The following is a 25,453-nucleotide window of genomic DNA, read 5'->3' on the forward strand; positions in this document are numbered from 1 at the left end:
CAACCAAGTTTGCACTGCTTTGTAGGAAACCACAGAAGGGCTCCGAGGGGGAGAAGATTGCTGTCAGATATTGTTTTATGTTAAAAAATACAGGGTTTTGTCTAATGATGAACTGTAGTGAATTCCAGAGGGAGGAATTAATAGATGACATTTACATTCATCCATGTATTACAGGCATGTTTCAAAAAAACAGAAAAAATCAAAGGAATGTATACTCGTAAAACTGTGGAAGGTTGCTGCTTTTATATCAGATTGGAAGGTTTCATGAATCCAGAGCTTCTCTGTTTTTTTGCAAATAGAAAAAAACTGTGTACAGAAGGATAATAGCTTTCTCTAAAAGCTTCATTTTTTCTTATTAAAACAGGGCAATTTTTTTTGCTTCAGGTTTATTTTCTTTTAGATCTGTAATACGTGTAAATGACGTAATGGAATAATGTTGTGATTTCAGCTCCTTCTTCAAAAATGCAAATAATTCCTCTGAAATTTGCCTCATGAGGAGTAAGGGCAATAAATACATGGAGCCCTGCAGTAAATATTAAGTCATTCTTGGCTCAAAGGCCAGCTCCAATATTTTGATTGGCATTAATCTAATTACTCAATGGCATACTCTTGGATTTTTTTCTCCCCATGTTGCACGATGAAACTCATGGCAGATGTATTTCTCGGTCTGTTAGCACCTTGCAATGAGCCATTAACACATGTTACTGTTTTTCTCCTCTGTGTCTTTCTCCTAGGAATTATGTCCGACCACCAGTTTGGAAACCAGTTTATGTGCAGTGTGGTTGCATCCCATGTGAGCCATCTCCCGACTACAAACCTCAGCTTTGTTTGGATCGCTCCACCCGCAGGGACGGGCTGCGTCAACTTCATGTACGTACACACACCAAGGCCATGGGAACAAAGCACTTCAGAGATGATGAAGTGATCCTACCTGCTCGCACTATGTCTGGGTGAAGGAGTCAGTCAGGGTGAACTGCAGAGTGTAGACTTCAACATGAAGTAAAAATACTGAGTTCTTCCTGACTGAAGAGTTTCTGTGCATATTAGGAGTTGATATTTTCAAAGCATGTAGGAAGGAGATAGTGGTTTGTAATGTAGCACGTCATCAGAGAAACAACATACAAGTCTAGCATTTAAGCAGAAATTGTTTCTTCTTAGTAATTAATCATATTATTGATCCTTTATGCATATAGCTTCTTTGCACTGACATGATTTTTTAACTATTACATTTAATATAAGTTAGAACATCACACAAATATATCACTTGGATTGTAAGCATCGACATAAAGTACAAGTATTTTAGAGTAGTCGTGCACAGGTATTTACTGTTCCTAATTAAAAACACCTTTTGACTTCTGCTGAACCAAGAATAACCAAAAGGTTTATCTGGTATTTTTTTTAAAGACCCAAGTAATCATTTGGTGATTTAGTACCACATAAAGTTCCAACAAAATACAAGGCTTAACTTGAATTATGAGCTTATTACCACTGTATTTTACCTTCAAGTAATTTCTAATTATTTGTCCCAGGATTTTGGTAGATCAGATTTGAGAAAGAAAATACACCTAGAGCCAGTTGAAAGTAGGAAAAGTATAAGGTTTGACCTTCAAGGAAAAAAAAGGCAGACTGCTCCCTAATTCAGTAAGGGAATAATTGCAACATTTCAGAGACCTTTTCAGTGTTTCTGTGACCTTCCTGTTGCCAAAACAAACCTTACTTTGAGTATTATTCCCTTTGTATCTATACTGGGAAGCTGCAGGTAAGTGCCCCACATAATGAAGTTGTTATACTGTAGTGAAAAGAAAAAATGAGCGACAGACTTTGAGAGCATAAGTTGCTGATGGTGAGCACAGTACCTGTGATTGATTTCCCTTTACCTACATAATGCACTTTTTTTTTTGCCTATATTGTCAGGATACATTATTTGTTAGCTGTGATGACAATCTCAAGACAGTTTTATTTCTAGCCCTTTTTTCTTCTAAACATGTAACAGCAAATTAGGAAAAAACAAATTAGTTTTGATGAGTGGCAACTAAATTCTGAGAATTTATTTGTTGTATGTACAACAGATGTATATACCTTGTGGAAATCTGTCAGCTGTGGGGTTTTTTATCTGTGGAAAGCCTGTGAATTTTATACTTCCTTTTATTCCTTTCTAAAAATAGTTTCCTTTGTTGATCAAGTCGAAGCAGCTAAAATTTTTTCCTTAAGGTGCCTGTACATCTTCTCTGTGTAGTCTTGCTTTCTCCCTTTCTTAGTCAATTTTTTTTTCTTTTTCTGGTATTCTAGAAATAATTGTTTAATTGTTGATCCTAACTTGCACATTGACTGTGAATGTATTTGTTTATGAGATGTGATTCTTCACTCTGGGTTTTGAGGTCACTTTATAACCAGTCATTCATTTTCCTGTGACTGACTTTTTTCCATGGTTTTGTGTTGAGTTTTTTTTTTGTTCATGTTTGTCATTGTTGAAGAAGAACTGACAAATAACTCCACAGAAATACAAACACTACTATGACTGCTGATTCCCATTTAAGTGAAATTAAAGAGATGTTTTCTAAGGCAATGAGTTCTTGCCCATCTTGAAATCCATAGAAGGTTCAATATTGTCGTCAGCACTGAGGTTTTGGAAATCAATCTCTAATTTCCAGCTCTTCAGCATTAGCACCCCTTCAAAAAGGGTGGTGTTTGTTCTACATCAGTAGAGTCTTTAGCCATGCTGCAGTGAAGGACATATATTGCAGAAATCTGAATTTATTCTTGACCATGTAATTGCAGTGTAAATGTAAACCTACAGCTGGCAGGGCTGAGAGATCTGATCCTGCACTGCGGAGCCCAGCACCACAGCTGCTCCCAGGGTTCCTGGCCCATGGGACTGTCAGGCTTGGTGGCTTTTCAGAATGCCTCACCCCATGGCATGAGGTTGGGTGATACTGTTTTGCCTTTGAGGATGAGCAAAATGATGCAATTATATCAGTTTGATTCCCCACAGAACAAATTCATACTGGAGTGGAAAGGCTCATCTTCTCCAAAGTTGGTGTTTACTCCAGGATCACACTTGGCTGCAGGACTACTGAGTAAATGTAATCATCAGTTGAAGGAAATGTAAAGAGGAGAAATATGTCTTACCTCTGATCCTCCTCCTCAATTTTTCTTCTGCTGCCCACACTTTCTTGCCTCAGCTGGTGTTTCCCTTGCCTACTAAATCACAAGTTGCAGTAAACAAGGCTATTTTTGTGGTGAAGTGTTAGCCTGCCTGCTTTACCCAGTCCCTGACTTCAGGAGTTCCAAAGAATTGGCTCTACCTTGTTTGTCTCCCTTTGTGCCTTTATAGCAAATAAGAAACAAGATTTTTTAACTCTTTAAATTTAATATATAGTTTAAATTTAATATATATTACATTCAATATTTATTACCTTTAGTATCTATTATTTGAATTTAGTATAAATTAAAAGTATTTGCAAAAGGTACCTGAATTTATAGGCTCTGAAAACAGTGCAATATAGGTATGGACAGCTTCCTGTGCTGTTTGTTGCCAATATGTCTGTGATTCAGATGAGCTCATTAGTCTTTGACCCCTCTGGGGATGGATAATAAGGTTATTAATTAGCACTAGCCTTGGCATGCGATTTTTGCAGTGCTGGTATCTCTCCCTGGACAATTCTCATGAGGAACTGGACAAAGGTTATCAGGCAAATCTGTCACAGGTCAATGCACAGCTTGCTTTTGTTAACTGCACACACTATTGACCTGTTCTGGCTTCCACTGGAACAGTGGATTCTGTGGATGTGGCACAAAGTCCTAACATTATGGGCAAAATTCCCTTTCACTTCATCTATACATTTTGGTGTGCTCTTCTAGAGCTCAATCCTGAAAAACACTGAACCCCTAAGAAACAAGGTTTGTGTGGTGATGCTGTCAGTCTGTCCTTTCTTGTAGCTTGTGTACCAGTTGATAACCAAACATGTCAAAGGGGTTGAGATCTCAAGATACTAAGTTTCATAAAAGTCAATAGCCAGGTATACCATTTATAGCAGTAAATTTGGACATTTCTGCAACAGACCTGCCTGCTACAACTATTTGTCTATAAACTACCAGAAATATTCTTGGCATAAATATCTCAGTTTCCAGTTACCAGCCCAGCCTGCCTTTCCCAGTCATGGCTGAGGAGGGTGGCTCCTGGCCATGGTTAATTTGCTGGAACAGCCAGTGAGGGACACACAAAGTGCTGCTGCTGTTTGGGGAAGGAGGGCTGGCAAAGCTCTCATCCTCTGGGGTGAGGGGAAGTGAGAATGCTGTGGGGAGGGATGTGGGGCACAGTTCTGCAGGGTGCTCCTGCAAGGAAGATGGGCTTGTTTCTGAGTATGTGAGATGCAGGGGCACAGCAAATTGGGATTCATACCTCATGTACCAGCGTGGCAGCACAGTGCTCATTCCTGTCTCACTGGAATATTCCTCATCTCTGCAGTTTGATGTAGTCCAATTCTTTCCATTGCACACAGCGCTGTGCTGCTGCTGTACCTGAATATAATGTTACCTGATGGAGCCATGCATCTTTCCTTGGCTCACTGTTTCATTCAGCAAGCCTTCCCCCCCAGTTTCACCAGGACAAGAGATGGTGTACAGCCTTGTGCTCCATGGGGGAAGGTGGCTGGAGCCAACCCGCTTCTGTGCAAAATGAAACACAGCCTTCTTCTTTTTATTCTTTTACACTAATTGTGTGCAATCATATTTTTGCTCTGAATGGTTTTTTTCCATCAAAGTACCTTTTATGGCTACTAAATAAATATTCAGAAGAACGTTTCTCTTCTAAGAGAAACACTGAAAGCTGCTGGTGTCCCTTGTTGTACATCTTGTTGTAATCCTTTTGGATGTTTTTGCCATAGATACCACCAGATAAGTTGAGGAAATAAAAGCTAAAATGCATCATTTATTGCAGAACAGTTTTCCTAGCAATACCTTAGGACTGTCTTAAACAGATGTTGAACACCAGAGCCTCCTAAGCAAATTGCCAGGATCTGTAATGCTCTTTACCACCACAAAATAGTAGGTCCTCCTTTACACTAACGAGTCGTTTCTCTGGTTGTGTGCAAATTTGTAGAACATTATCTTCATAATCCTTCAGCTGGGTTTTGTGGTTTGTAATTTCTGCTCTAAGCTCACACTAACCTAGTTAAAGCTCAGCCTGTCAGGGGGGATAATAATGGCTGTTAAGCAGAGTGGCACACTGGGCTGCATCTTAGGTTAAGCCTGTTGTTTTATAGATGGCTTAACTTACTAGTTTGCAAAAGTGATAAAGCTGACCTAAATAGCAAAAGCATACTGTGTTTTGACCAGCAGCATGGTTTACTGCAGAAATTCCAGTTATTGTATTAAATAGAATTGATGGCTAGAGAAATTACCTAGAGAAAGAAGTATTTTTAGCCGTTTTTGATAGTCACTGAACAGGTGTCTAATAATGACAATTGAGTCTATACATACTCTCTATAGCTGTTATTAATAGTAGACTGGACTATCATAAAGCTGTCAGTCTGAGTCTGTAGGCAAGGTCTAATAACCCATGTAAGGAATGTGACCCATCACAGCTGATCATAATGTTCTGTACACTGAGAAACCTTTGGAAGTACTAAAAGGCCCAATCATACATTATGTGCCACCTAATTAGCACAGCTTATGGTGGAAACAGCTAAAGGGGAGCAGGAGTAGCTGTGGTGGTATCCCCCCCGTGAAGACAGAGGTAAGAGAGTTGTGGTGGCTGAAGCAGGGACTGGCACATCACTTCTCCTGAGGCAGGAGTAGCCAGTTCTTAGCATAGCTCCCAGAAAATGTTTGGGACCCAATGCTGAAGCAGATAGCTGAACTACTGAAAGAACCTTGCAAGAAATTTTTAAGAAAGGAGAAAAGTTTTTCACTGAGAGTATGCTTTTACCCATGAGCACCTAAAGTTACAACTCCTTTCTGGGAAGTTTGAATTACCCTGTTCCAGAACTGGTCTTTTCATCCCTTTAAGGCTGTTTCAGAACTGGCAATGGTATTAATGTATGAACTTGAAATATGCTGTACAAACACTACAGAACATAAAGACTGTGATTGAGAGACTTGGCTACCTATTTAAAGCATTTATAGAAAACTTATGATAATAATTATGGAAATACTGAATAAACACTCAAGAAAGATTACATGGTTTGCTATATTAGTCCTCTAGCCAGGGTGAAAAAGGGCTATATCGCCTGAAGGAACCACATTCCCCTGGTAAACCACGTTGCTAAACTGTCATTAAAGACGTGATGTTTACTGTGTTTTTTCCAATTGTTCGACAGAAATACAGAGGATAATCATCAAGATTAAGTAGACAATTATGTTTACTCTATACACAATGATAATACACGCAAATACTAACAAAAAATAAATACAAAATGGCAAATATCAGAAGGGAGGTCCCTTAGGTCCCTTAGATTTATGTATAATCAATCAAATCTTAATTATATTGTCATGTAAGTTTTTCTCCCTCTTATGATGTCACAGAATTTTACCATGAAATACGTTGTTGCTCACAGCATTCCAGTTGCTGCTATGATTTGAAATCCATGCAGTCAGTTGAGGAGGTGCCGTAAGGCACAGGGAAACCTTCATGTACAGACAGCCTTGGCTTTGGGGTTCTGTGAAGCAGCAGGTCCCTGCTTCAGATAAGTGCTGCTCTTCTCCTCCTACTCTTTATTGCAAGATAAGGGTGAAGCAGGGTATTTCATACCCCCTTTTGTGATATTGGTGTGGACTCCGAGTCAAGGGATGTACAGGCAGTGCCAAATAAGATACAGTCCTTGTTTATAGTCAGTGTATTCTGATGTTAGCCCAGTGTTGCAGTCATTTTAATATTTCCATATTGCTTATAACTTATGCCTTGTGGAAAAAAATCATCAGTAATTGTTCCTTGTTGGTGTGTCAGTCTAGTGGAACTATGAAGAAAAATTACTCCTTTGCTTTGTTTTCCACTTCCTGGGTAGAGGCATTGTTGTGCTGTCAATCAGCATTATGTGTAATATTCTGAAAATCATGAGCCAATATTTGATTCAGATCTTGGCTCTGTTCTCATGTCCCATTTTGATGTGGTGCCCAGATTGCCTCCTTCATCTTCTGTGCTTGTTAATTTTCCAGTGAAATGCAAACATTGTGCATGGAATCATTATGGCTCCTCTAAGTATGACCCCAAACAGCAAAGATTAATGTGACTGTGAAGAATTAGATTTACTTGTCTGTTAGTTTTGTCTGAGTTTTTTATAATTTGTGTAAAGCAAACAGAGATGACCAGTAAGGAATTCTGGGCATTTTCAGAAACTGTGTTTACAGAAGATGGTAGCACAAAAGGTACTGCGATCGTGAGTATTCAGAAGTGTTCCAAGCAAAGCAAGAAAATCCTGAGAGAGGATGGAAGAGGGTTGCACCTAATTTTCCACTCCTCCGAGGGGTTTTCAGTTGTTTTCAGCTGGAGATAGGATATGTAGATATCTCCAGCAATGTATTAATGTGAGCCGTGTGTCTGTAACCCCCTTGAGAGTTAATGAGGATGGTAGCCTGGTTCCATAGACCTCCAAAGCCTGACAGTCTACATCTAGAGAGAGGTAGATGCAGATCCTGGAGGTCTCTATAACTCTACTGGTTTCCCTAGGACATTCCAAGTTATTTTAATACATTTTTAGGCAGCTGAATCAAGCCATAGATCTCCACTGGCCAGAATGGATCATGAGCTACCTTGCTCACATGTAGACCTTTATGCAGACACATTTTTTCGAGATTTTTTAAATCTGAGTTTGAATCCCACCCGGACAGACTCAGCTGCCTAAACATAAGCACGCCATACCAAGCCATGAAAATGAATTAGTCATCCCCACCACCCTCAACAGTCAGAAGCTTAGTTTGTGTCAAGAATTTCCAATGAGTGGGCTGCTCAACAACTGAAATCTGATGAAGGCTGTGAATAATAATGGTGACTTTCTAAAGTTAGTAAAATCTTGCAATTGTTTTCTTTTTCCTTGGAGGAAAAATCTGCTGTCTAATACTCTGAGACTGATACAACTACTAAAAGCCCACTTTAATGAGAGGACTGCTCAGTTTTTAATCTTTTCTCCAAGTTTGCAGACAAATGGTCAGTTGCTGTTTTAGGCTCCTCATGCTGCATGGTAGGTGTAACAAAAGCAGAACCAACAAAACCAGAAAAATGGGTATGTGAACATAAAGTAAAAGCACCTGAAAATTCTGTTGGTGTTAATTCAACTTAATTCCAAAGATGAGCAAAAACATAAAATCCTATTTCCATCAACTTGGTGTAATGCCAGAATAAAACCTGCAAGATTATATATTAGGATGTTTCTTTTCTTTGTGTAATGCAAATTTATTATATCACATACTTGTAATGTATGATAGCAGAAGGTAGCTGAATATAGCCTTTGGCTACTCTATTAAGATTTTTTTGTGGTTTCACATAGGATTCTGGCACCTTCTACATGAAATAAAATGAAATTCAGTGAATTTCTACTGGTATGATCTTAATAATAAAATAATAAATAATCTAGATAATAAAACGGTCATGGTGAGAATTACTTCCCTTCTTACAAATGTTCATTTGGCAATTCTAGGAGCAGAGATTAGATTTTACTTTATTCCCTTTCTGCACAATGTTCCCATTATTTTTATGCATGAGACTATCAATCCACAATCTGTGGTTCAATTACCAGTAGTTGTGTTTAAAAGTCTTTCCTGAACTCTGAAAAAATATCCCTCAAATTTAACCTCAGGGTTATTTTTAAGTCTATATTGTAATTCATCAACAGCATAAATCTTTGTTTCATTCCAAGACTTGCTCTGTCTTCCCCATTTCTCGAGATAGCTTAATTTTGAAAATGTGACTAGAGTACAGAACATACTACATGCACTCCCAACACTTGTTTCCATCAAGAGGTTTTCCTCTGTACCAGAGGAATTGAATGAAATGTCTTTTGGCAAGCAATAACTGATCAATAAAAAACCTTTGAAAATTATGTCCTAGAAGAAATATGCTTAATAAAATAGGCATGAAACAGGTTTTGTGAATTCCTTTGAAAATGTCAGATGTAGAAAGAGTGAGCACTAAACATACACAAATCCATTCTCTACAGGTAAACATATAGTACATAAAAAGGTGAATACTGGCAAAGGACAATTGTAAGGGATGCTTTAGGAAGCTAAATTTAAGTACTGCAGACAAGCCCATACAACCAGACCCCATATCTGCATGGAAGCCCTTTGTACCTCTGGAATGTCTCGCTGTTCCTTTCAATGCCATCTCTCACGCAGATAATGTGTCCAGTGTATGAGTGAGTTGGAGATAAGTGCATTGTCTGTGTGTTTCTTCGGAAGTACTTGACTTCTTGTAAGGGACTATTGCTAAATAACTTTGTGCAGAGCTCAGTGCTGCAGGATGCTGAGCATTGGCCTTGATCCAGCAGAGCAGTCATGCATGTTGGTGCTGTCATCAAAGGCACAGATGACAGTTTTTGTATTTTTCAAAATTTATGCCTTCAGATTACTTGTTTGAAGCTGTGCTTTGTTTGTGCACACAGGCAAGGACATACAACAATGTTCTGTCCCTTCATTTCACAAATGTTAACTTTCTTTTCTCACCTTATTTGTTTGGATACATTTTACTAGAATGATCTACAAAGTATTATGTAGACATGCTTTAATATTCAGCAAGACTTCATGTATGTATATATAATGTGAAAACTTGGATATGATGAATATGAAGATCCAGTAAGACAAAAAAATTAAAAAAAATCTTCCTCTATCTATATTACAATGGTCTCCTCACAGCATGTTCTAACAAAAGTTTAGAAACAAATAAGAAAGAAACCTCATACTTGAAGATATAAAAAACATTAGATCAGTGAACTCTAAACCACCTCTCATAATTATTGTTTAAACTGTACTTAAAAATACGGTGAAACCCTTCCTTCTCAGTTTAAGAAACTCAAATCTATTATTAATGTTTAGATAATTCTTATCTAGGAATATAGAGTGGAATATAATTCAACCTCTTTATAATTAAACATTTAAAAATTACAGTAGTATTATGTATAAAACCTTACCAAATAAATAATCAAATGTAATAATCCTTCAATAACCTCGGTAGATACATTATACAAATGTCTTCAGAATGGAGTTGTGCTAATAATTGATGGTATTTGTCTTTGCTAGACTTTTTTACAGTATTCACAGATGACAGCTCATTCTTTTAATGTCATTCAGAACACAAAAATTGCTTATATGCAGCAGTCTATGTAAGATCATATTGTGCTCTAGGTCCTCATTAGCCCTGTTCCCCAGAGCCAACAACGTCTGAGCTCGAGAGAGCTCCAAAACTTGTAGTGGTTTCTAACACAATTATTGTTTGGCAGGTGAAAGATAAAATATGGAGAGGTAAATTAAATAGTTAATAATAATTTCCTTGCTTTGTTTTTATTCCATTCTTGACATTAGAGAGGATTAAACCAGAATCTTTTAATATCTCTCTCCCTTTTCCTCCAATGTTTTACACTATTTGTCTTTTGGAAAAAATGGAAGGCATTCCTGAATAACTCCTGAATGAGGAGCCAATATTGCACATTGACTGCTCAGTGATTCCTGGTGGGCAACAGCTCCAGAAGCCTCAGAGAGGTATCAGGATGGTTAATGAGACATAAAGATGCTGTAGTAGTAGATAGAGTAATGATATCGTAATGGTGATGTGGGCATCATCATAGCAGCTCTTGTATATCACTCTGTTGTGATGAAGAAGAGTTGTCACCTAGGAGAAGGCTTGGAGATCCTACACTAATTCAAATAATAATAAATTTCAATTTAAAAGCAATTTATTGAAGTAATTCAGATCCCGTTTTCTGGCTCTGGTTGCTGATTAATGGCTGTTCTCATTAGATATTTTACAGGTGCAGTGCCACTGTAACAGTGTGGTTTAGGGTTTTTCTAAGATGGCATTGTTTTCCTTATGGCTCTGCAGTGGCTTGGATCTTTTAGTTCTTGTTAAAATTACAACATTTTCTGTTCCAGCCTTCCAAATATCCCTCTTAGATCAACATAAGCTCTTTAGATCAAGTAGTAATGTACATTCGCTTGAGCCATTTTCTGTGAAAAATGCATTTTTAGAGACTTAAAGAGTAAGCTGCTCTCCAGCAATCTCTGTGATTTCTCACCCAAGCAGGGAAGAGTTTAAAATAAAAAGTTTGAAGAAATGAATCATGAAAGAAAGTCACTCTATTTGTCTTTATTTTCAGTACTTCAGTAGTCTGAGGTAAAATTTTGCCCACATTCAACGTGTCGGTTGCCGTCAGGAACTAAAAACATGCCCCATAAATTCAGCCAGCTCCTATCAGCATTAGTGTTTATGCAAAGGATTATAACTGATATGAGCAAATTACTTTGCAGAACCTACTTATGCATTCAAAGAGTAATGTCCTAAACATCCTAAAATACAAAAGCTAAACAGTAGAAACTCTCCCAGTCAGTATCACAGACAGTTTGGCAAAGCAGTGAAGACATCAGGGCTGTAATTTGAATGATGGTTTTAACACTCAGAGAGAATACGTATGGTGAGTTAAGCTGCATAAAGCCTTTCTTCTAAATCCAGATGTAGGCATTAACTGGCATATTTGAAATGGCATGCTTATTTGCTAAGTGCAAAGATGGTTAGAAAAAGGCTTTCCCGACTGAGGATAAAAGCTGGAGTACTCTTTATTTTTGGTTACTGCCAAGCTTATTTCAACAACCACAATAGTTATTTGGCTTCATACCAAAAAGTGGCAATACAGTACTTACATGTCTATGGATCAAAATTAGATGAAAAATTGCTGTTTCTCATCTCCAAAGCCATTTGCCACACATTTTATAGGCCTCAAGACGCCTTTTGTAATATGTGATAAGAGAGCCAACTGAAGCATCTGCCTGGGAAGAGATTACTTTAATTATGGACTCAATGTCCTATTTTCTGCAAGTGTTCCCCAGAGAATTTCTTACTGCTGGATGAGAGGTGTTATGATGCACATTAAAACCTACAAGTCAAACAAAAGAGGTTGTAAAAGTGAGACAAGGACACCCATAGATTCCCCAGTCTTGTATTCAGTGGCTAAAACAATAACCCTGAATTCTGTGATGATAGCTTTTTAATTAATCTAACACCTGTTAAAGTAAATTTCACATATATATATATATAGATATATAGATATAAAGATATTAAAAAGCTTAAAACTTTTCCCTTATCTTGTTCTATAAAACTGATTGATATATAAAAGTTTTTAAAACACTCCTGTTTTCCTTTTAATTTTTTCAGAGTGGTAATTACTAATGATGTAATGTGAAAAATGCAGCAGAGGGGTTTCTTGTTAGCTTTTATTTTTGTAATATGGAGTTTCTTGTCATTAAGAATTCATTTGCCTTTCACTGTAGTATCACTGATCACAATTAACTCACTTGGTATTAAAGTGGATGTGCTGTGTACTCCTATAGAAATTCTGTGTAAATCACCATTGATTTAGCACAGTTTAATGGATATTTAAAATATTTGTCATTCTCTCTTCATCAGTTAGAAGAAAGCCTAGAGATCTTCATTTGCAGCTGCTGCAATGATGAGCTAAAAGGTTTTCTTTACACAAAATATGATGGAAGATCTGTAAAGATGGCTTGAAGATGCTGTGACAGCGTGTGAAGTAGTGGGGAACTTCCCTAGAATTTGTGAAATTGCCAAAATTAAAAGGGAAAATAACATCTCCAGAAGATACTGAATTTTAAAAACAAAACAACAACAAAACCCCAAACAAACAAAAAACTACTTGAAGAATATTTAAATATTTAAATCTGATAGCGTTTGAAAATAATGCCTCTTTGATCCTGTAAAATTATTAGAAAGATTCATTCTCTTAAAACAGTAGAGTGAAAGCAATGTTCGTTCTCTACAGACAATGTCAACTAATGTTAAGGATTTTTCAGTTTCCTAATTTTGTAGGAACTGTCTTTACTGAAGCAAAACTACGACATGGTGTGACATCCTAAACTCCACAGAGACATGTAGATTCCAGCCCCATGGAAGAGCTGAGGATTAAAACTTAGATCCCTTGTCTATCTGCTAGGACTTTCCTTGTTGTTGTTATTGTTTCGTTTGGTTTTGGGGGGGGGGGGGGGGTGGTTGTGCTCTGTCCTCTCTCTGGAAGAAACTGTGTGGTGCCAGGTTTTAGTGGAAGGTTTTAGCTCATAAGTGAGTGGGCAAAGCTCTTCTCTGTGAGGGGAGATCCATGGGCCAACCTTGGACCAAGGTGGACACTGAGTGAGTATCAACTGTTTCCAGGCTTGCTGCTTTGCCTTTTGGTCTATTACTGAACAGCTGGAGGAAAGAGTCATGAATACTCATGGTTTACTGAAGCGGCCCAGGCCACTTTGCTTAGACCTGGATTCAGGGCGTTGTTTAGTGGCAGTTGTGGGGGAGCATGACTGGTCAATCACTGATGTCTCTTCTGGGAGTTCAGGAGAGATCTTCTCCCTTCATCAGGCTGTGAAAACTACACATGCCTGAATCCACATGCCTGGGAAACTTTCAGTGAGGCATTCTGGTGCATCAGAGCTGGCCTTCCTGGGCTGCTGTCCCAGGCTCATGTGCCCTACATACCACCAGATCCCCTCGCGGCACTTAAATCAGGCTGAAAGTCATAAAAAATTTCAACCATGAATTCTGCAAGGGCAAACATTTCAGCTGTGACACTTTGCTTTGCCAGAAGCCATGAAATCTGTTCAGATATTTTCCTGCTTGCCAGGGAGAGCTGACCTTTGCTTCGGGTGAAGTGCCCAGCTTTGGAACTACTGTCCCTTTGCTCTCAGAGCTGGCACTGTTTCAGGGGTCACCAATGTTCTTAGCCAGAGCTTTGTGTTTTAAATAGTCTGGGCAATTAGGTCATCATTCCAATTACCTCTGTGCAAATTGTCATCTTTTTTGTTTCAAAAAAAGTTGTAGGAGGCTGGACCCTGCTGTTACTTAACATGATGAAATGCCATTACTTCAGGAAAGGTGTGTCTCCCGTTGATTTTGAGCAATGGGTTTCTTACTCTGTGGAGTCTCTAACTTGATAGTGGACTTCTTTTTTTCTCATTATTCTCAGCATCAGGAGTCCCAGAGTCAGGTGAGTAAAGGGATGGAAAAGACAGCTCTGTGTCTGCATTGCTCTTTGCACTGACAGTTAACGTTGGCTGTATCTCACATACCTCTTCTGCTACCTTAACCTGGCAGTGACTGTAACTTCTGGGAGGTCTCTGTCCATCTGGACAGGACGCAACAAATGTGCTGAAATGGCTCCTGACTCTTCCACCAGAAGAGATCTGCAGCTTGGATTGCATGGGGAAGGGAGGACACGGCTTGCCAACACCCCTCTCTCTTTCAAAACCATGTGAGGTGTCCCTCGACTGGAACCCATCAGTTTAGTGCTGTAAGCAATTGTCCATGTTGACAGATGAGGAATTGACTTTATTTCTTCTGTGGGGAGGGCAAATAAATCTGGAGTCCGTGATGACACTGTCTTTGCTCTGAAGTACATTGAGGACAATTTATCCAGCCCATGCAAGGATTTTGGTACCTTTTACTAGGAAATACGAAATACCTCCTTGGGTAGCATTTTCTCTAACACAAAAATTCCTTTTTTTTTTTAAACTTCCCCTCCAATAATGCACAGAACATCCATGTCAACCTTTTCTCCTTATCAGGTTCATTCATAGCTCTCCTGTGGCAGCAACATACCTGGCAATAGTGAAAAATTTCATAATCTGGAATAGCACTGTGGTCCCCATGAGTCATGCCTCAGAAAAGTGTGAATTATTTAATGTCAGATTTCTAAAAATGCATTCCTCATGTATCAATTAGTACATTTATTTGTGCCTTTAAAGACATAACCACTGTAATATTGAAGTCAAGTTTAAATCTGAATTTGCAGTGCCATATGGCACAACCTGTAGACACTAAGACTCTGGGAGTTCATGCATTAGGTTGCCAGACTGATGTGGTGGATAAGTAGATTGTCATAAAAGTAATTAGTTTCAGTACATAGAGATTGTACTTGGCCTTTTTTGTTGTTAAGCTTTTAAGGGTTGATCTTTTAATGCTTTGTTGTGATGTAAAACCAAAGCGTCTCAAGAGGACACTTTATGGTTACAAATTTTTCTGAATGAAATAAAAATAACAAAAAAGATCTCACTCTTGCTAATATTTAGGATATGTGAGGAATGGGGACTTGTAAGGATATTTCTGTGGTTGATTTGTAACCCACCAGGGATCTAACTAGTAGCTATGTTAGGTGGTTGTGACGATGTTCAAACCTCTGGAATACTTTGGGTTAGAAGACCCGTGGTCTAAGAGAAGAAATAAATAAATTTTTAAAATCATAAACAGATACTTCTGGGGTTGATTGAAGTTGTGTCATGCAATATAGATGATTATTTCATTGCTCAGTAAAGGTACTTTAGTTGCAGTAATTTAGTTTGGTAAAGGTAGTTAATTTGCATCCGAACTCACTGCTCTAGATCTCTGCATCACAGAGAAGGTAGTCAAGATAGATTTCAAAGCAGGGATTTCATCTGACTTTTGACAGCAGGGCTTTAGTCTTGCAGAATGTGATTTGGAATGTGAATTCCCGGCTGGACCTACCAGGGAGTGCCAATGCCAGCACATAGCAGGTAACAATCCCTTTGAGTGAGAGCCAGAGCTGGAGCTGAGCGTGCCCTGAGCCTCCAGTGGGTGTGGCACGTGGCTCTCACTGCATGGAGGGTTTGTGTGGAGCTGGTAGATTCAGGAGCGCTGAACACCCAGTGACAGAGGGAAAGGGAAGGATACAAACCTCAGCCAAAACAGGAACGTTAAGCCAAGTTTATGAAGTTTTCATGAGTTTCATTAGGTTTCCAGACAGTAAGAAAATCATGGAGCAAGTGAAGCTCAGTGTTTGCATGTGCTGGAAGCTTTTGCACCTCTCTGTTTACCAGTGGTTAAATAATATCTTTAAACGTTCAGGTTATGTTTGAAAAGTTAATAAACAGAATTATAATAAATGCTGTTTCTTGATTTTGTTTTGGGGGGGTTCTGTTGTTGTTGTTTGGGGGTTTTTTGTGCTGGGTTTTTGTTTATTTACTTGGGTTTTGGTTTTTGTTTGTTTGGTTGACTTTTTGCTTTAATTGGTGAAATAAGGTTGTTGGGTCCTACTCTGTGTGTGAAAGAGTGAGCACAGAATACATTTCATGGCTGATTTATGAGCTCCTTAAAAATATGGTTTATAATTAAATTCCAACGGGCCCTTAACAAAATTAGCATAACAAATAGCACTGTAATAATACCTTTCATGTCTGTGCATTCCTGCAGATTCACTCTCACTGAGCACTTGCCAAAGACCAGAGCACTTCCAGCCAGGACTGGGCAGCTCACCCAGAGAATGAGCCTGCAGAAAGCTGCCTGCCTGCTGTCCTGGAGGGAAATCATGGATTCAGAGAGTCTTTATGGGCAGAGTTAAATCAGCAGTAATGATAGCAAAATAATATCAAACCAAGAATAGCTGTCTTTAGCTAAAGTTATTGATGGTCTACTAAGGCAAAGCATGAGAAGTGCAACCTTTTCTAATGACAGTACTTAATTTCAGGGTTCTGTTAGAATTAGGAAATACAGCTGAGATGGTAGCTAGAAAACCAGCCAGTAATGGCTTGGGTTGTCATTGTTCATATAAGAAGTCCATATTTATCGTTATATTCAAAAGCTTTATTTTGATGAGATTTAGTTGAGCCTGATCTCTGCAGACTGGGATCCTGATATTTTGCCTTGTGTTTGCTTGTAATACATGAGTTAAGTTTCTGCTGCTGTGTTTCTTTGGAACATTTCTTATTTTGTATAGAATAACCTGTACCAAAGCTGGATAACTGAGTCAGACTCAGGATTTTGTTTATTTTTTATGTGGAAAAGTTCGGACTATGGGCATCTCCTAGTGGTTTGCCACTAGGAATTTCAAGAGCATTATACTGACCTCAATCTGCTCATGCAACCACTGAAACAAATTAAAGAGCAAAAGTACTATACAGATGTTGTTGTGTAAAGGGCTGTTGGAGGCTGTTGAAATACAAAGCAAGAGAAGGACCTACAGTGACTAGCATAATCTCTGGTGTCCTGGAAATGATACACAGTTATGGATAAATGAGGCTAAATTTTAGCATTGAGGTTCATATACGTAGAGTATAATTACATTTTTATTCTAAAAACGTAATTCAAACAATGTTAGACTAAGCGGTTTCTTTTCAAAGGAGTAGTTAAAATGGGAGATATAATTCCAGATGGGATAGTTAGAAAGAACTGTTTACTGTCCTTCCCATTGGCATATTGTTAGGATTATTTTGGGAAATCCAAAAATGGGTATGAACAGAAAAAAAAAACAATCTGGGAAATAAAAGAGAGGAGTGAGCTCGTGGTGAGACAGCAAAGCTCGTAGGGGTGCAGGTTAAACCAGGCCTGGGAAGAGTTTGTGCAGAAAGTGAGCACCTTGCCTACAGAAATTTGTGAAAAGTAGAAGTTTTTGAGTGACGACTTTATTATTCTTCCAGAGTTGCTTTTGTTTAGTTTTACTGGCTTGTTTATGCCTGTGGCAATCCCCAGATTTCCACTATCAAAATGTCAGGTCAGGAGGTGACTCCATACTGGAGATCCCTGTTTTACTGAAGCACAGAGATAAAGGATCCAAAACAGTTCAGGGAGGCCCAAACCTGGGCTTGACAGATCCTGTTGTAGTAATTCAGGCAGTTCTATTTCTTTTATTTGAGCACTGTTTGGTAACTAAGATAAAAAATGTTCATGAAAAGGTTTTATCTTCATGTATATAGAATGTGGACAGTGTCCATCTGCGCTTGGCCTCAGCCTTCAGTTTTCTAATCATCATTTTTAATAGCAGAATTTGTTCTTTGTGTTTAAATAGACTTACAAAGGAATACAACAGTCACGCAGAGTGCACTACCATACAAATTGCTAGACTGCTTTTTTCTTTTTTTTTTTTTTTTTTTTTTTTTGACTAGCCAGGCTAAGTATCCTGAAGGAGTGATATTTGGGCTTCAGCCAGCATGGTCAATGCATGGGCCATTAACCAGATGTCTTAGGCTCACAGCCTTGCTCTTTTTAGCACAATTACTTTTCTCTCATCATGTCCTCTGTAGCCATGAGCAGATCCAACAAGGGGAGAGGTAGTTGTGCACAGCTTTGTGAGGGGTTCCCTGTTGAGATGATATGTCAGGACTGTAGTAGCTTCAGTTCCTGGGCAATCCAACTCCTCTTTTATGGTTGTTACACACATGACACTGCCCATGACCTACACAATAGGGTCATAATCCAGCTCTACGGTTGCTACCTGACAAATTATACAGCACACGAAACCAGATCTCTAAAGGATTCAAAAACTTGTAAGCAGAAAGTGTAACTGGAGGTTGTTTTACTACTTCACAAACACAGACAAATGGTACATAACTTGTACAGGGTAATTGCACAAAACCCAACCTGAATTTAATTTCCCCAGATGTTACAAAATAGACTGTAAGAAACAAATTACCTGTTTTTACTACCAAAGACTCTCAACCATAACAACCCTTAACAATCTTTAATGTCAAATGATTTGTAAATTAATCATTCATTGCTCTTGAATTTTAGTTTTCTTAAGGAAGAGGTTTCCTAATCTCTGTTATACCCCATTCTGCTGTTAATTCCCATTGCACAGGGCTGTATTGCATGGGTAGTGAAGCAGAGTGTGAGTGTTGGTGTACATGTAAGACACGAGAGCTGCTCATGGGATAAGGTGCTGATATCTCACAGTCAAAGAATTCTCAGGACCTGGGTCTTCATATTTAGTTGAGGAGCTGCAGCAGCACTAGGTGCTGGGATAGTTGCCTGTGCAGTCAAGACAGCAGCTTGCAGAAGCAGGTGGATAATGCAGAAATGCAGGTGCTGGAAGTGGTTTGCCCCGCTCAGTTCTTGGGCTGTGTCGAAGATAACATAATCACTATAATTTTTTTTGCAGTCTGTGTCTTGTTTTAAAGAAAGGAGCTAATCTGAAATCTGATACATGTGATGTGATTTGATAAAATTTCTTGGTCAAAAGTTTCTCATTTTTACTAGAAATGGCAGGTATTAGTAATTTGCTGCACAAGTAGTTTTCATGTTTTAGCATAATTTAGAGTGAATTAATGGCTTGTTATTTATTGCCTAATGCTCTGTAGGAGTGATTTATAAAGCCATGCTCTGCACTGCTCGTTACTTCGTATTCTCTGTGTTAGGTGTATCATCAATATCATTAAATGAATTCTCAGTGACATTGCTCTGGAACTATGGGTTTTGATGCAAGGGTAACAGAACATAAATCAAGAACTATGTTTAATTCATAAGAGGCACCAATCTCTCATTTAAGCATAGGCTGGGCTAGTAGGTGTCAAAAATATGCTTTACAATACCTTTTGTGATTGCATTTCAGACCCTCACTATGTGCCCTTATGTTCTCTGTGAGAATAATAGATAGCAATACTGTGCAGTTTGTCAAGTGAATAACATTTGTGGTTTTATATATTTGGGTGCAAATGGTATCATTATTTTTACCACAAGCCAAAAAGGAATATATTTGCATGAATATACTTAAAACTATTCTTAAGGGAATCTATAAATTTAAAGACAAGTCTTGCCCATTCTGTGCAATAAATACTATTGTTAATTATTTAAATTACACTGTAAAAATCTAATACTTTCTAGTATTTCTTACTGTTAGTTTTGCATCTCTCCCTGCAGAAATGTAAACAAACTTTTATTCTGGTATTTCTTTACTTATCTATTTAAATTCCCCTTGAATTATTGCATTGAAATCCAGAGGGTTGAAAAACCTATCAGAATATTTAACTAGTATCTGTTTGCTTTTTATAAATTTTATGTAAATATTTCTCTTCCCTTTGGCTTTTGTAAAAAAATTATTCTTAAAAAGCCTAAATTGAGGACTGACACTGACTTGAAAATGTACTTTTACCTCACTGTCACTCCAAGTGTATATGAACTTCTGACAGTATCATTCACATATAATGGTAATTTTGAAGCAAGAAGTTTTAACTCTGTGCTGATGATGCAGTTTATTGAAAGTGTTAATTATGCAGGAACTATGGATTCCTCCAGTGCTGTCACTTGCTAGAGGTTTGCTCATTGCTTAGCTGCAAGAAGCAGGACATGTTCTCTTTGATATTTCTTGGAGTTTACAAAATAGTTACCACGTATTTTAAATAACTGAAAGTACATTCATGCGAGAATACTAAAATTTACACCTAAATAAAAACCAGAAAAAAACATGTTTTGTGAAAATGAAGGAATACTTTTTTTCACTATTATGAAGATTTATTCTCAATGGAAACAAAGTACAAGAAAACAAATAACATATCACTGGAAAAGGAGAGAAATCAGACTTCAGGCTCCTTATGCCCCAGCTTTCATACCCTATCCTGTGTGCTCTTTCATTCAGATTTTCTAACATTTGTTAGAATGAGAGAAAAAAATCAATGTAAATGTATGATGAAGTTTTGTACACAAAGCTGAAAGACATGTTTGGGTGGTTTTTTAATTTTCATTTAACAATAACTTGGAATGGCATTTTTTGACTTAATATTTTAATTTTTACCTTGGTTTTGCTATTGACAACTTTCCCAGTTTTTAAACAAGACTTACATACTCTTCTATAACAAAAAGCCTCTATATGTGAAAATTAGAAATTCCCATTAGTATTTTATTAATCTTCAAAACTGCTTTATCTTGGCCACCTGAGATCTGTGAGGCTTCTCTCCCTCTGGAGTGTGCTGGAGGGTGTTAGGGTGAGTTTTGGAAGGTGTGTGGACTCTGAAGGATCCCTTGGTCTCAGCAGGTTGTGGCCCACAGATTTCCAGGTCTCCCTTGCAGCACACTGGCATCACTCCCACCTATGCTGGCAGCCATACCAGACTGTAGCAGACTACTGTGGGACACCTTCTGCCCAGTTTTGCAAAGAAAACGGACATCTTGTTACTTGTGGCATCCTCAGGGAGTGCAAAGGGGTGCTCAGCAAAGAGCTGTCATGTACATACTTAATCACATGAATGTGCTCAAGACCACAGAGCTCCATTAGGATCAGAGGTTAATGGTGCAATCACTAACTGCAAGCTCATTTCATTTACTGGTGCTTCTGAAATAGCAGTAACTGGCGTAATTTTTCTTCATTATCTTGTGTGTCTTTTGATTAGGAGGGTTATGTTCTAAAATGAGGAACTGCTGTACATGGTGACACAGTACAGATTCATTTCCTGGGCAACTGTCCAGTTTTCAGTCACTAATATTAAAATTTTCCATCACCAGCATTAAAAGGTGCCCATGTCAGTAAAAACAGGAAGGCAAAACATGCAGGGAAATTCAATTTAATTTTAGCCTAAGATGTATTTCTGGAGTGATATGACTGTCTGTGTGTCCCTCTTTCTTGCAGCACTAATTATTTCTGAACTTGTAGGTCCATTCCGATGAAAGTTGACAGCAGCTTAAGTGTCCTAAATATACCACCTTGGATGTTTGAATATAGAGGACCGTGCTAATGAAAACATGGGGAAGAATTATTGTATAAAAATGGAGACAATTGTTGATGCAGCTTGTGCTTGAAAAGGAGCTCCAGCTGAGCACAGGTTTAGGAAACTCCTCCTCAGCCAGGAGGAGGTCGAGTTAAGTTGAGAGACCAAGGGAAAGATTATACCAATGTGGCTGCAAATGGTGAGCTTTCCGTGGTTTAGAAATCACTGCTTCTTGCTTCAGGTGAGGAACGATCATGTAGGCACTTCCACTGCATGGATGTGCACAGGAAAATACATTAAGTCAAACCAGTACCAAATAAAGTCATAGCAAAATCAGGAAGCAGCATCATTCAGCATACCTGACATCAGGAATGCAGACATGGATTTCTGAGTTTAGGAATGCAAGGCTTTAAAAGGGGTCTTTTTTTTTTTAAAGTACATTTCCCAAAATTAAATGGCATTTTCTTATTTATTTTGATAGAAGTTTCAGAAATGTTAATTCATATAAATGTTTTTTCAAAGCACGAATAGTATCTAAAGAGATTGCTAAGAAATATAAGTGCAGTTCATTTGAAATACAACTCAACAGGACCAATATTTATGCTTCAAATAATAAGGGTTAGAATTTGGAAAGCAAATACTTTCTGTGTTTTGTTGTGCATAATGAAGCATATGAAGTATTCTGGGGGAAAAAAAAGAGCAGTTTCAATCTTGCTTCCTAAAACCAACACATCAAAGTTCTTTACTATGTTCTTACTGGTAATCTCCTCAGAAGATCAAGTAAAAGCATGACAAGTATTGAAGAAAATTTTCCACAACACTACTCATGGCTGCAAAAAGTAAAGTATTTCACTACAAAAAGACAACAGGAAAATTTCAGTAGCTAGGACAGGTGAAAAAATTTGTGAATGGAAACTTGCATAAGACTCATGCTCTGGCTTACTAAATGTATCTGAAGATAATTATTGTTTTTTAGTTCTTTTAGTTTAGGAATTATGATAATTTTTCAAATATTTTATGCAAAGTCAGTAATATAGCCAGAACAATGTTTAGGTGGAAACATATTGAGATATAGAAATAAATACACCATTTGTAATTCTGAAGCTAAAAGCATGTGTTCACTGAGTGTTATTAATATATAAACCCAAGTCTTTAGTTTAAATTAAGACAAGGGATTGGCCCCAGGTCAATAAAATAAATAGAAAAAAGGAGATGGCAGCAATGTCATGCAAGGAATTCAGACTTACTATGAGCTGTTCAGTTGAGGGATCTTCAGAAATGGATGAACCTGGAAGCTAAAAGCCATACATCACCAGCTGTATTTTAAAACATTTTATTTGTTGTGTGTACTATATTGGTTTTTACAGTCTTCATACTAGAATAACACAGAGTTGCCTTTGCCAGTTGATGAAGTCTGCCTGTTTTCTTAGCATGTGCCAAACGAGTGGTACTGCACAGTTAGTGCTGCTATTTTTATGGCATTGTTTTTAGATGCTGTTCTCAGATATGTCTTGTTTCCTTCTAAATTGATAATTGTATTTCTGTCATCCACATGCCTTTACCAGTTAACAGTTTACTGCTATTCCTTCCGTCTGTCTGATGGGTCTTTGGATTCACAGCCACATCCCTCCCATCCATAGGGACAAAGTACCTTCTAGCTTATGGTATTTTGTTTTTCCATTGTAGTTTTTCAATATTTCAGCCATTCTCTGTAAAGACATGGGATTTTTTTTTCCAGAGATCAACAGATATTTGGTGACCATTCAGGATGGGCAATTGCTAATTATATAAGAAATACCTTTATGGACCTTGGAGTACCTTCCATCAATTCTAGTGTCTGTTAGGAGCCCATACACAACAGCAATGGTCAGAAGTCTGGTCAGATTTACTTAGACTGTACTAGAAAGATTAATCTCAGACATGGGACATCACTGCTTCGCCTTTCCGGGGGACTCTCTCTGGAGCCAATACTTGAGATATTTTTGTCAAAGGGAGTTCTCAGAACAGCCAAGGTTTTTCAAAACCTGTCTGATTTAAATCGACACTTGTGAATTTATCCCAAACAGCTTATGAGAAGTGTCTTTTCTTTAAGGTTATAGGGCACTGTCTTAAATGTGGCAGTGGACCTACTACCCAAAGTTCCTCAGATAAAGAGGAGAGATTTGCAAGCACAAATCCACATTTTTTGTTGTTGTTTACTCAATGCAGTATTTTAAAAAAATCTTAAAAACTGTGACACTCTGAAAATCCCATTAGAATATCAGTTTTGAGAAGAGATTCTCTTTTATCATTAAATGTTAGCTCAAGTTTGATGTTTTATTAATCAACCATAAATTTCTTAGCTACACAAATTGCAGATGAATTTCTCTAATTTCCAGCACCACTCTGTTGTATACAGCACCAGATGTGCAAGTCTCCAATGAACGCCTTCATCTGAAATATTTGGAATTTGGGATTCCACACATGGGAGTTTGAGCTCCCAAGCAATATATTATGTAACAAAGCAATAACTATTTGTGTGTATTTGAAAAGTTCACCTTCCTGGCAACATTGCTGAACTGAATTCCCAGTATATTCCTTTTGATTGGAAATTGTCATTAGCAAATAAATGAAGAGCTGAAGTCTGATTGCATTTCACCCAGTAATGCTATTTTTTGTTCATTGGGACACAGGGAATCCAGTGTTGGGACTGTGCTAAAGAGTCTCAGAACAGGATATTTTCCTACAAAGATTCATGGTAGTGTTGTGTTCATTCTGACAAAGATTCTGAAAACAAATCTGTGCTCAGAGGAAAATTTAGTAATAAAACCCCGAGAGTAACCATCTATCCTGGAAGTGCTTATGTAGTTACTTAGATTCCCTGTTCCTTTGGTTTGTTTCAAGGCTAGAGTTATAAATCTATTTTTACTTTACTTTAAGAGGAGGGTTTTAGAGTCTGATGTCTTTTTTAATAATGGGCTTAAAGAATTATTATCCACACCATATCAAAAGGAGATATTATAGCAGTGTAGCTTAGCAGGTAATTTATTTCTGAGTAAGACTAATCATGGATTGTTTCCTAGTGAGGAACATGGGTTCAAACTCATTATTGTCGGAACAGTATATTACATGGGAGGCTGCTGTCCAAATGAGTTGTAAATTGAGAATATTTATGCCTGTGTCAAGTGACTGACCAATTCAAGATAATGTTTACACAGCAGTTTTTGTTGAACATAATTTCGATAACCCTATTAGTATTTTATTATGCAAAAAGGTTCACAAATACCAGAACTGAGCCTGAAGGTGCTGTTAGGCAATGTGGCTAAAGACAAAGCAGGGGTGTAGAGGTTTGATTAGTGTAGTTGACCCTGCTTTGAGTAGGAGGTTGGTCTGGAGATGCCCTGAAGTCCCTTCCAGCCGGATTTTCTTATGATTCTCTCTGTGTGAAGATGGGTCTGTGTAAGCAGGCCATGGTCTCCTGGGTAGAGGAAGAAAAAGCTCTGGCTGTGATTCAGAAGCAGCTGAATTCACCCATTTTGGTGCTGGTAGTGGAGGCAGGGGCTGGGTCCTGCCCCAGTTGCTGCCTCACAGGCACAGAGCCCCCACCCACTGCACAAAGCAGCTCCCAGGGGTACTGAGCCATTGCTGACACCCTGCAGAGGCAGCACAGGGGCTTTACTCCAGGCTCTTCTCCAGGCTGAATGAGCCCTGGTCCCTCAGTCTCTCTTTGCAGAGCACGTTCTCCAGCCCAAACCATCTTGGTGGTCTCTGTTGAACTCCCCCCAACTGATCAGCACTGCCAAACTTAACTAGTGCATGTTGTTAAGAAAATGGTCATTGTAGA

The 25,453-nt window shown here is 38.2% G+C and overlaps 1 protein-coding gene across 2 annotated transcripts in view; it reads left to right on the forward strand.

Annotated features, from left to right (window-relative positions):
- Positions 1-25,453, forward strand: part of RELN (reelin) — a 281,484-nt gene that overhangs the window by 78,838 nt on the left and 177,193 nt on the right. For both annotated transcript variants that reach the window (XM_071552669.1, XM_071552670.1), the window contains exon 3: positions 735-870. In XM_071552669.1, the coding sequence (XP_071408770.1) occupies positions 735-870 (136 nt within the window). The remainder of the gene's footprint in view (positions 1-734; positions 871-25,453) is intronic.

The sequence above is a fragment of the Pithys albifrons genome, chromosome 3 (genome assembly GCF_047495875.1).
Source record: "Pithys albifrons albifrons isolate INPA30051 chromosome 3, PitAlb_v1, whole genome shotgun sequence".
Taxonomy (NCBI): domain Eukaryota; kingdom Metazoa; phylum Chordata; class Aves; order Passeriformes; family Thamnophilidae; genus Pithys; species Pithys albifrons.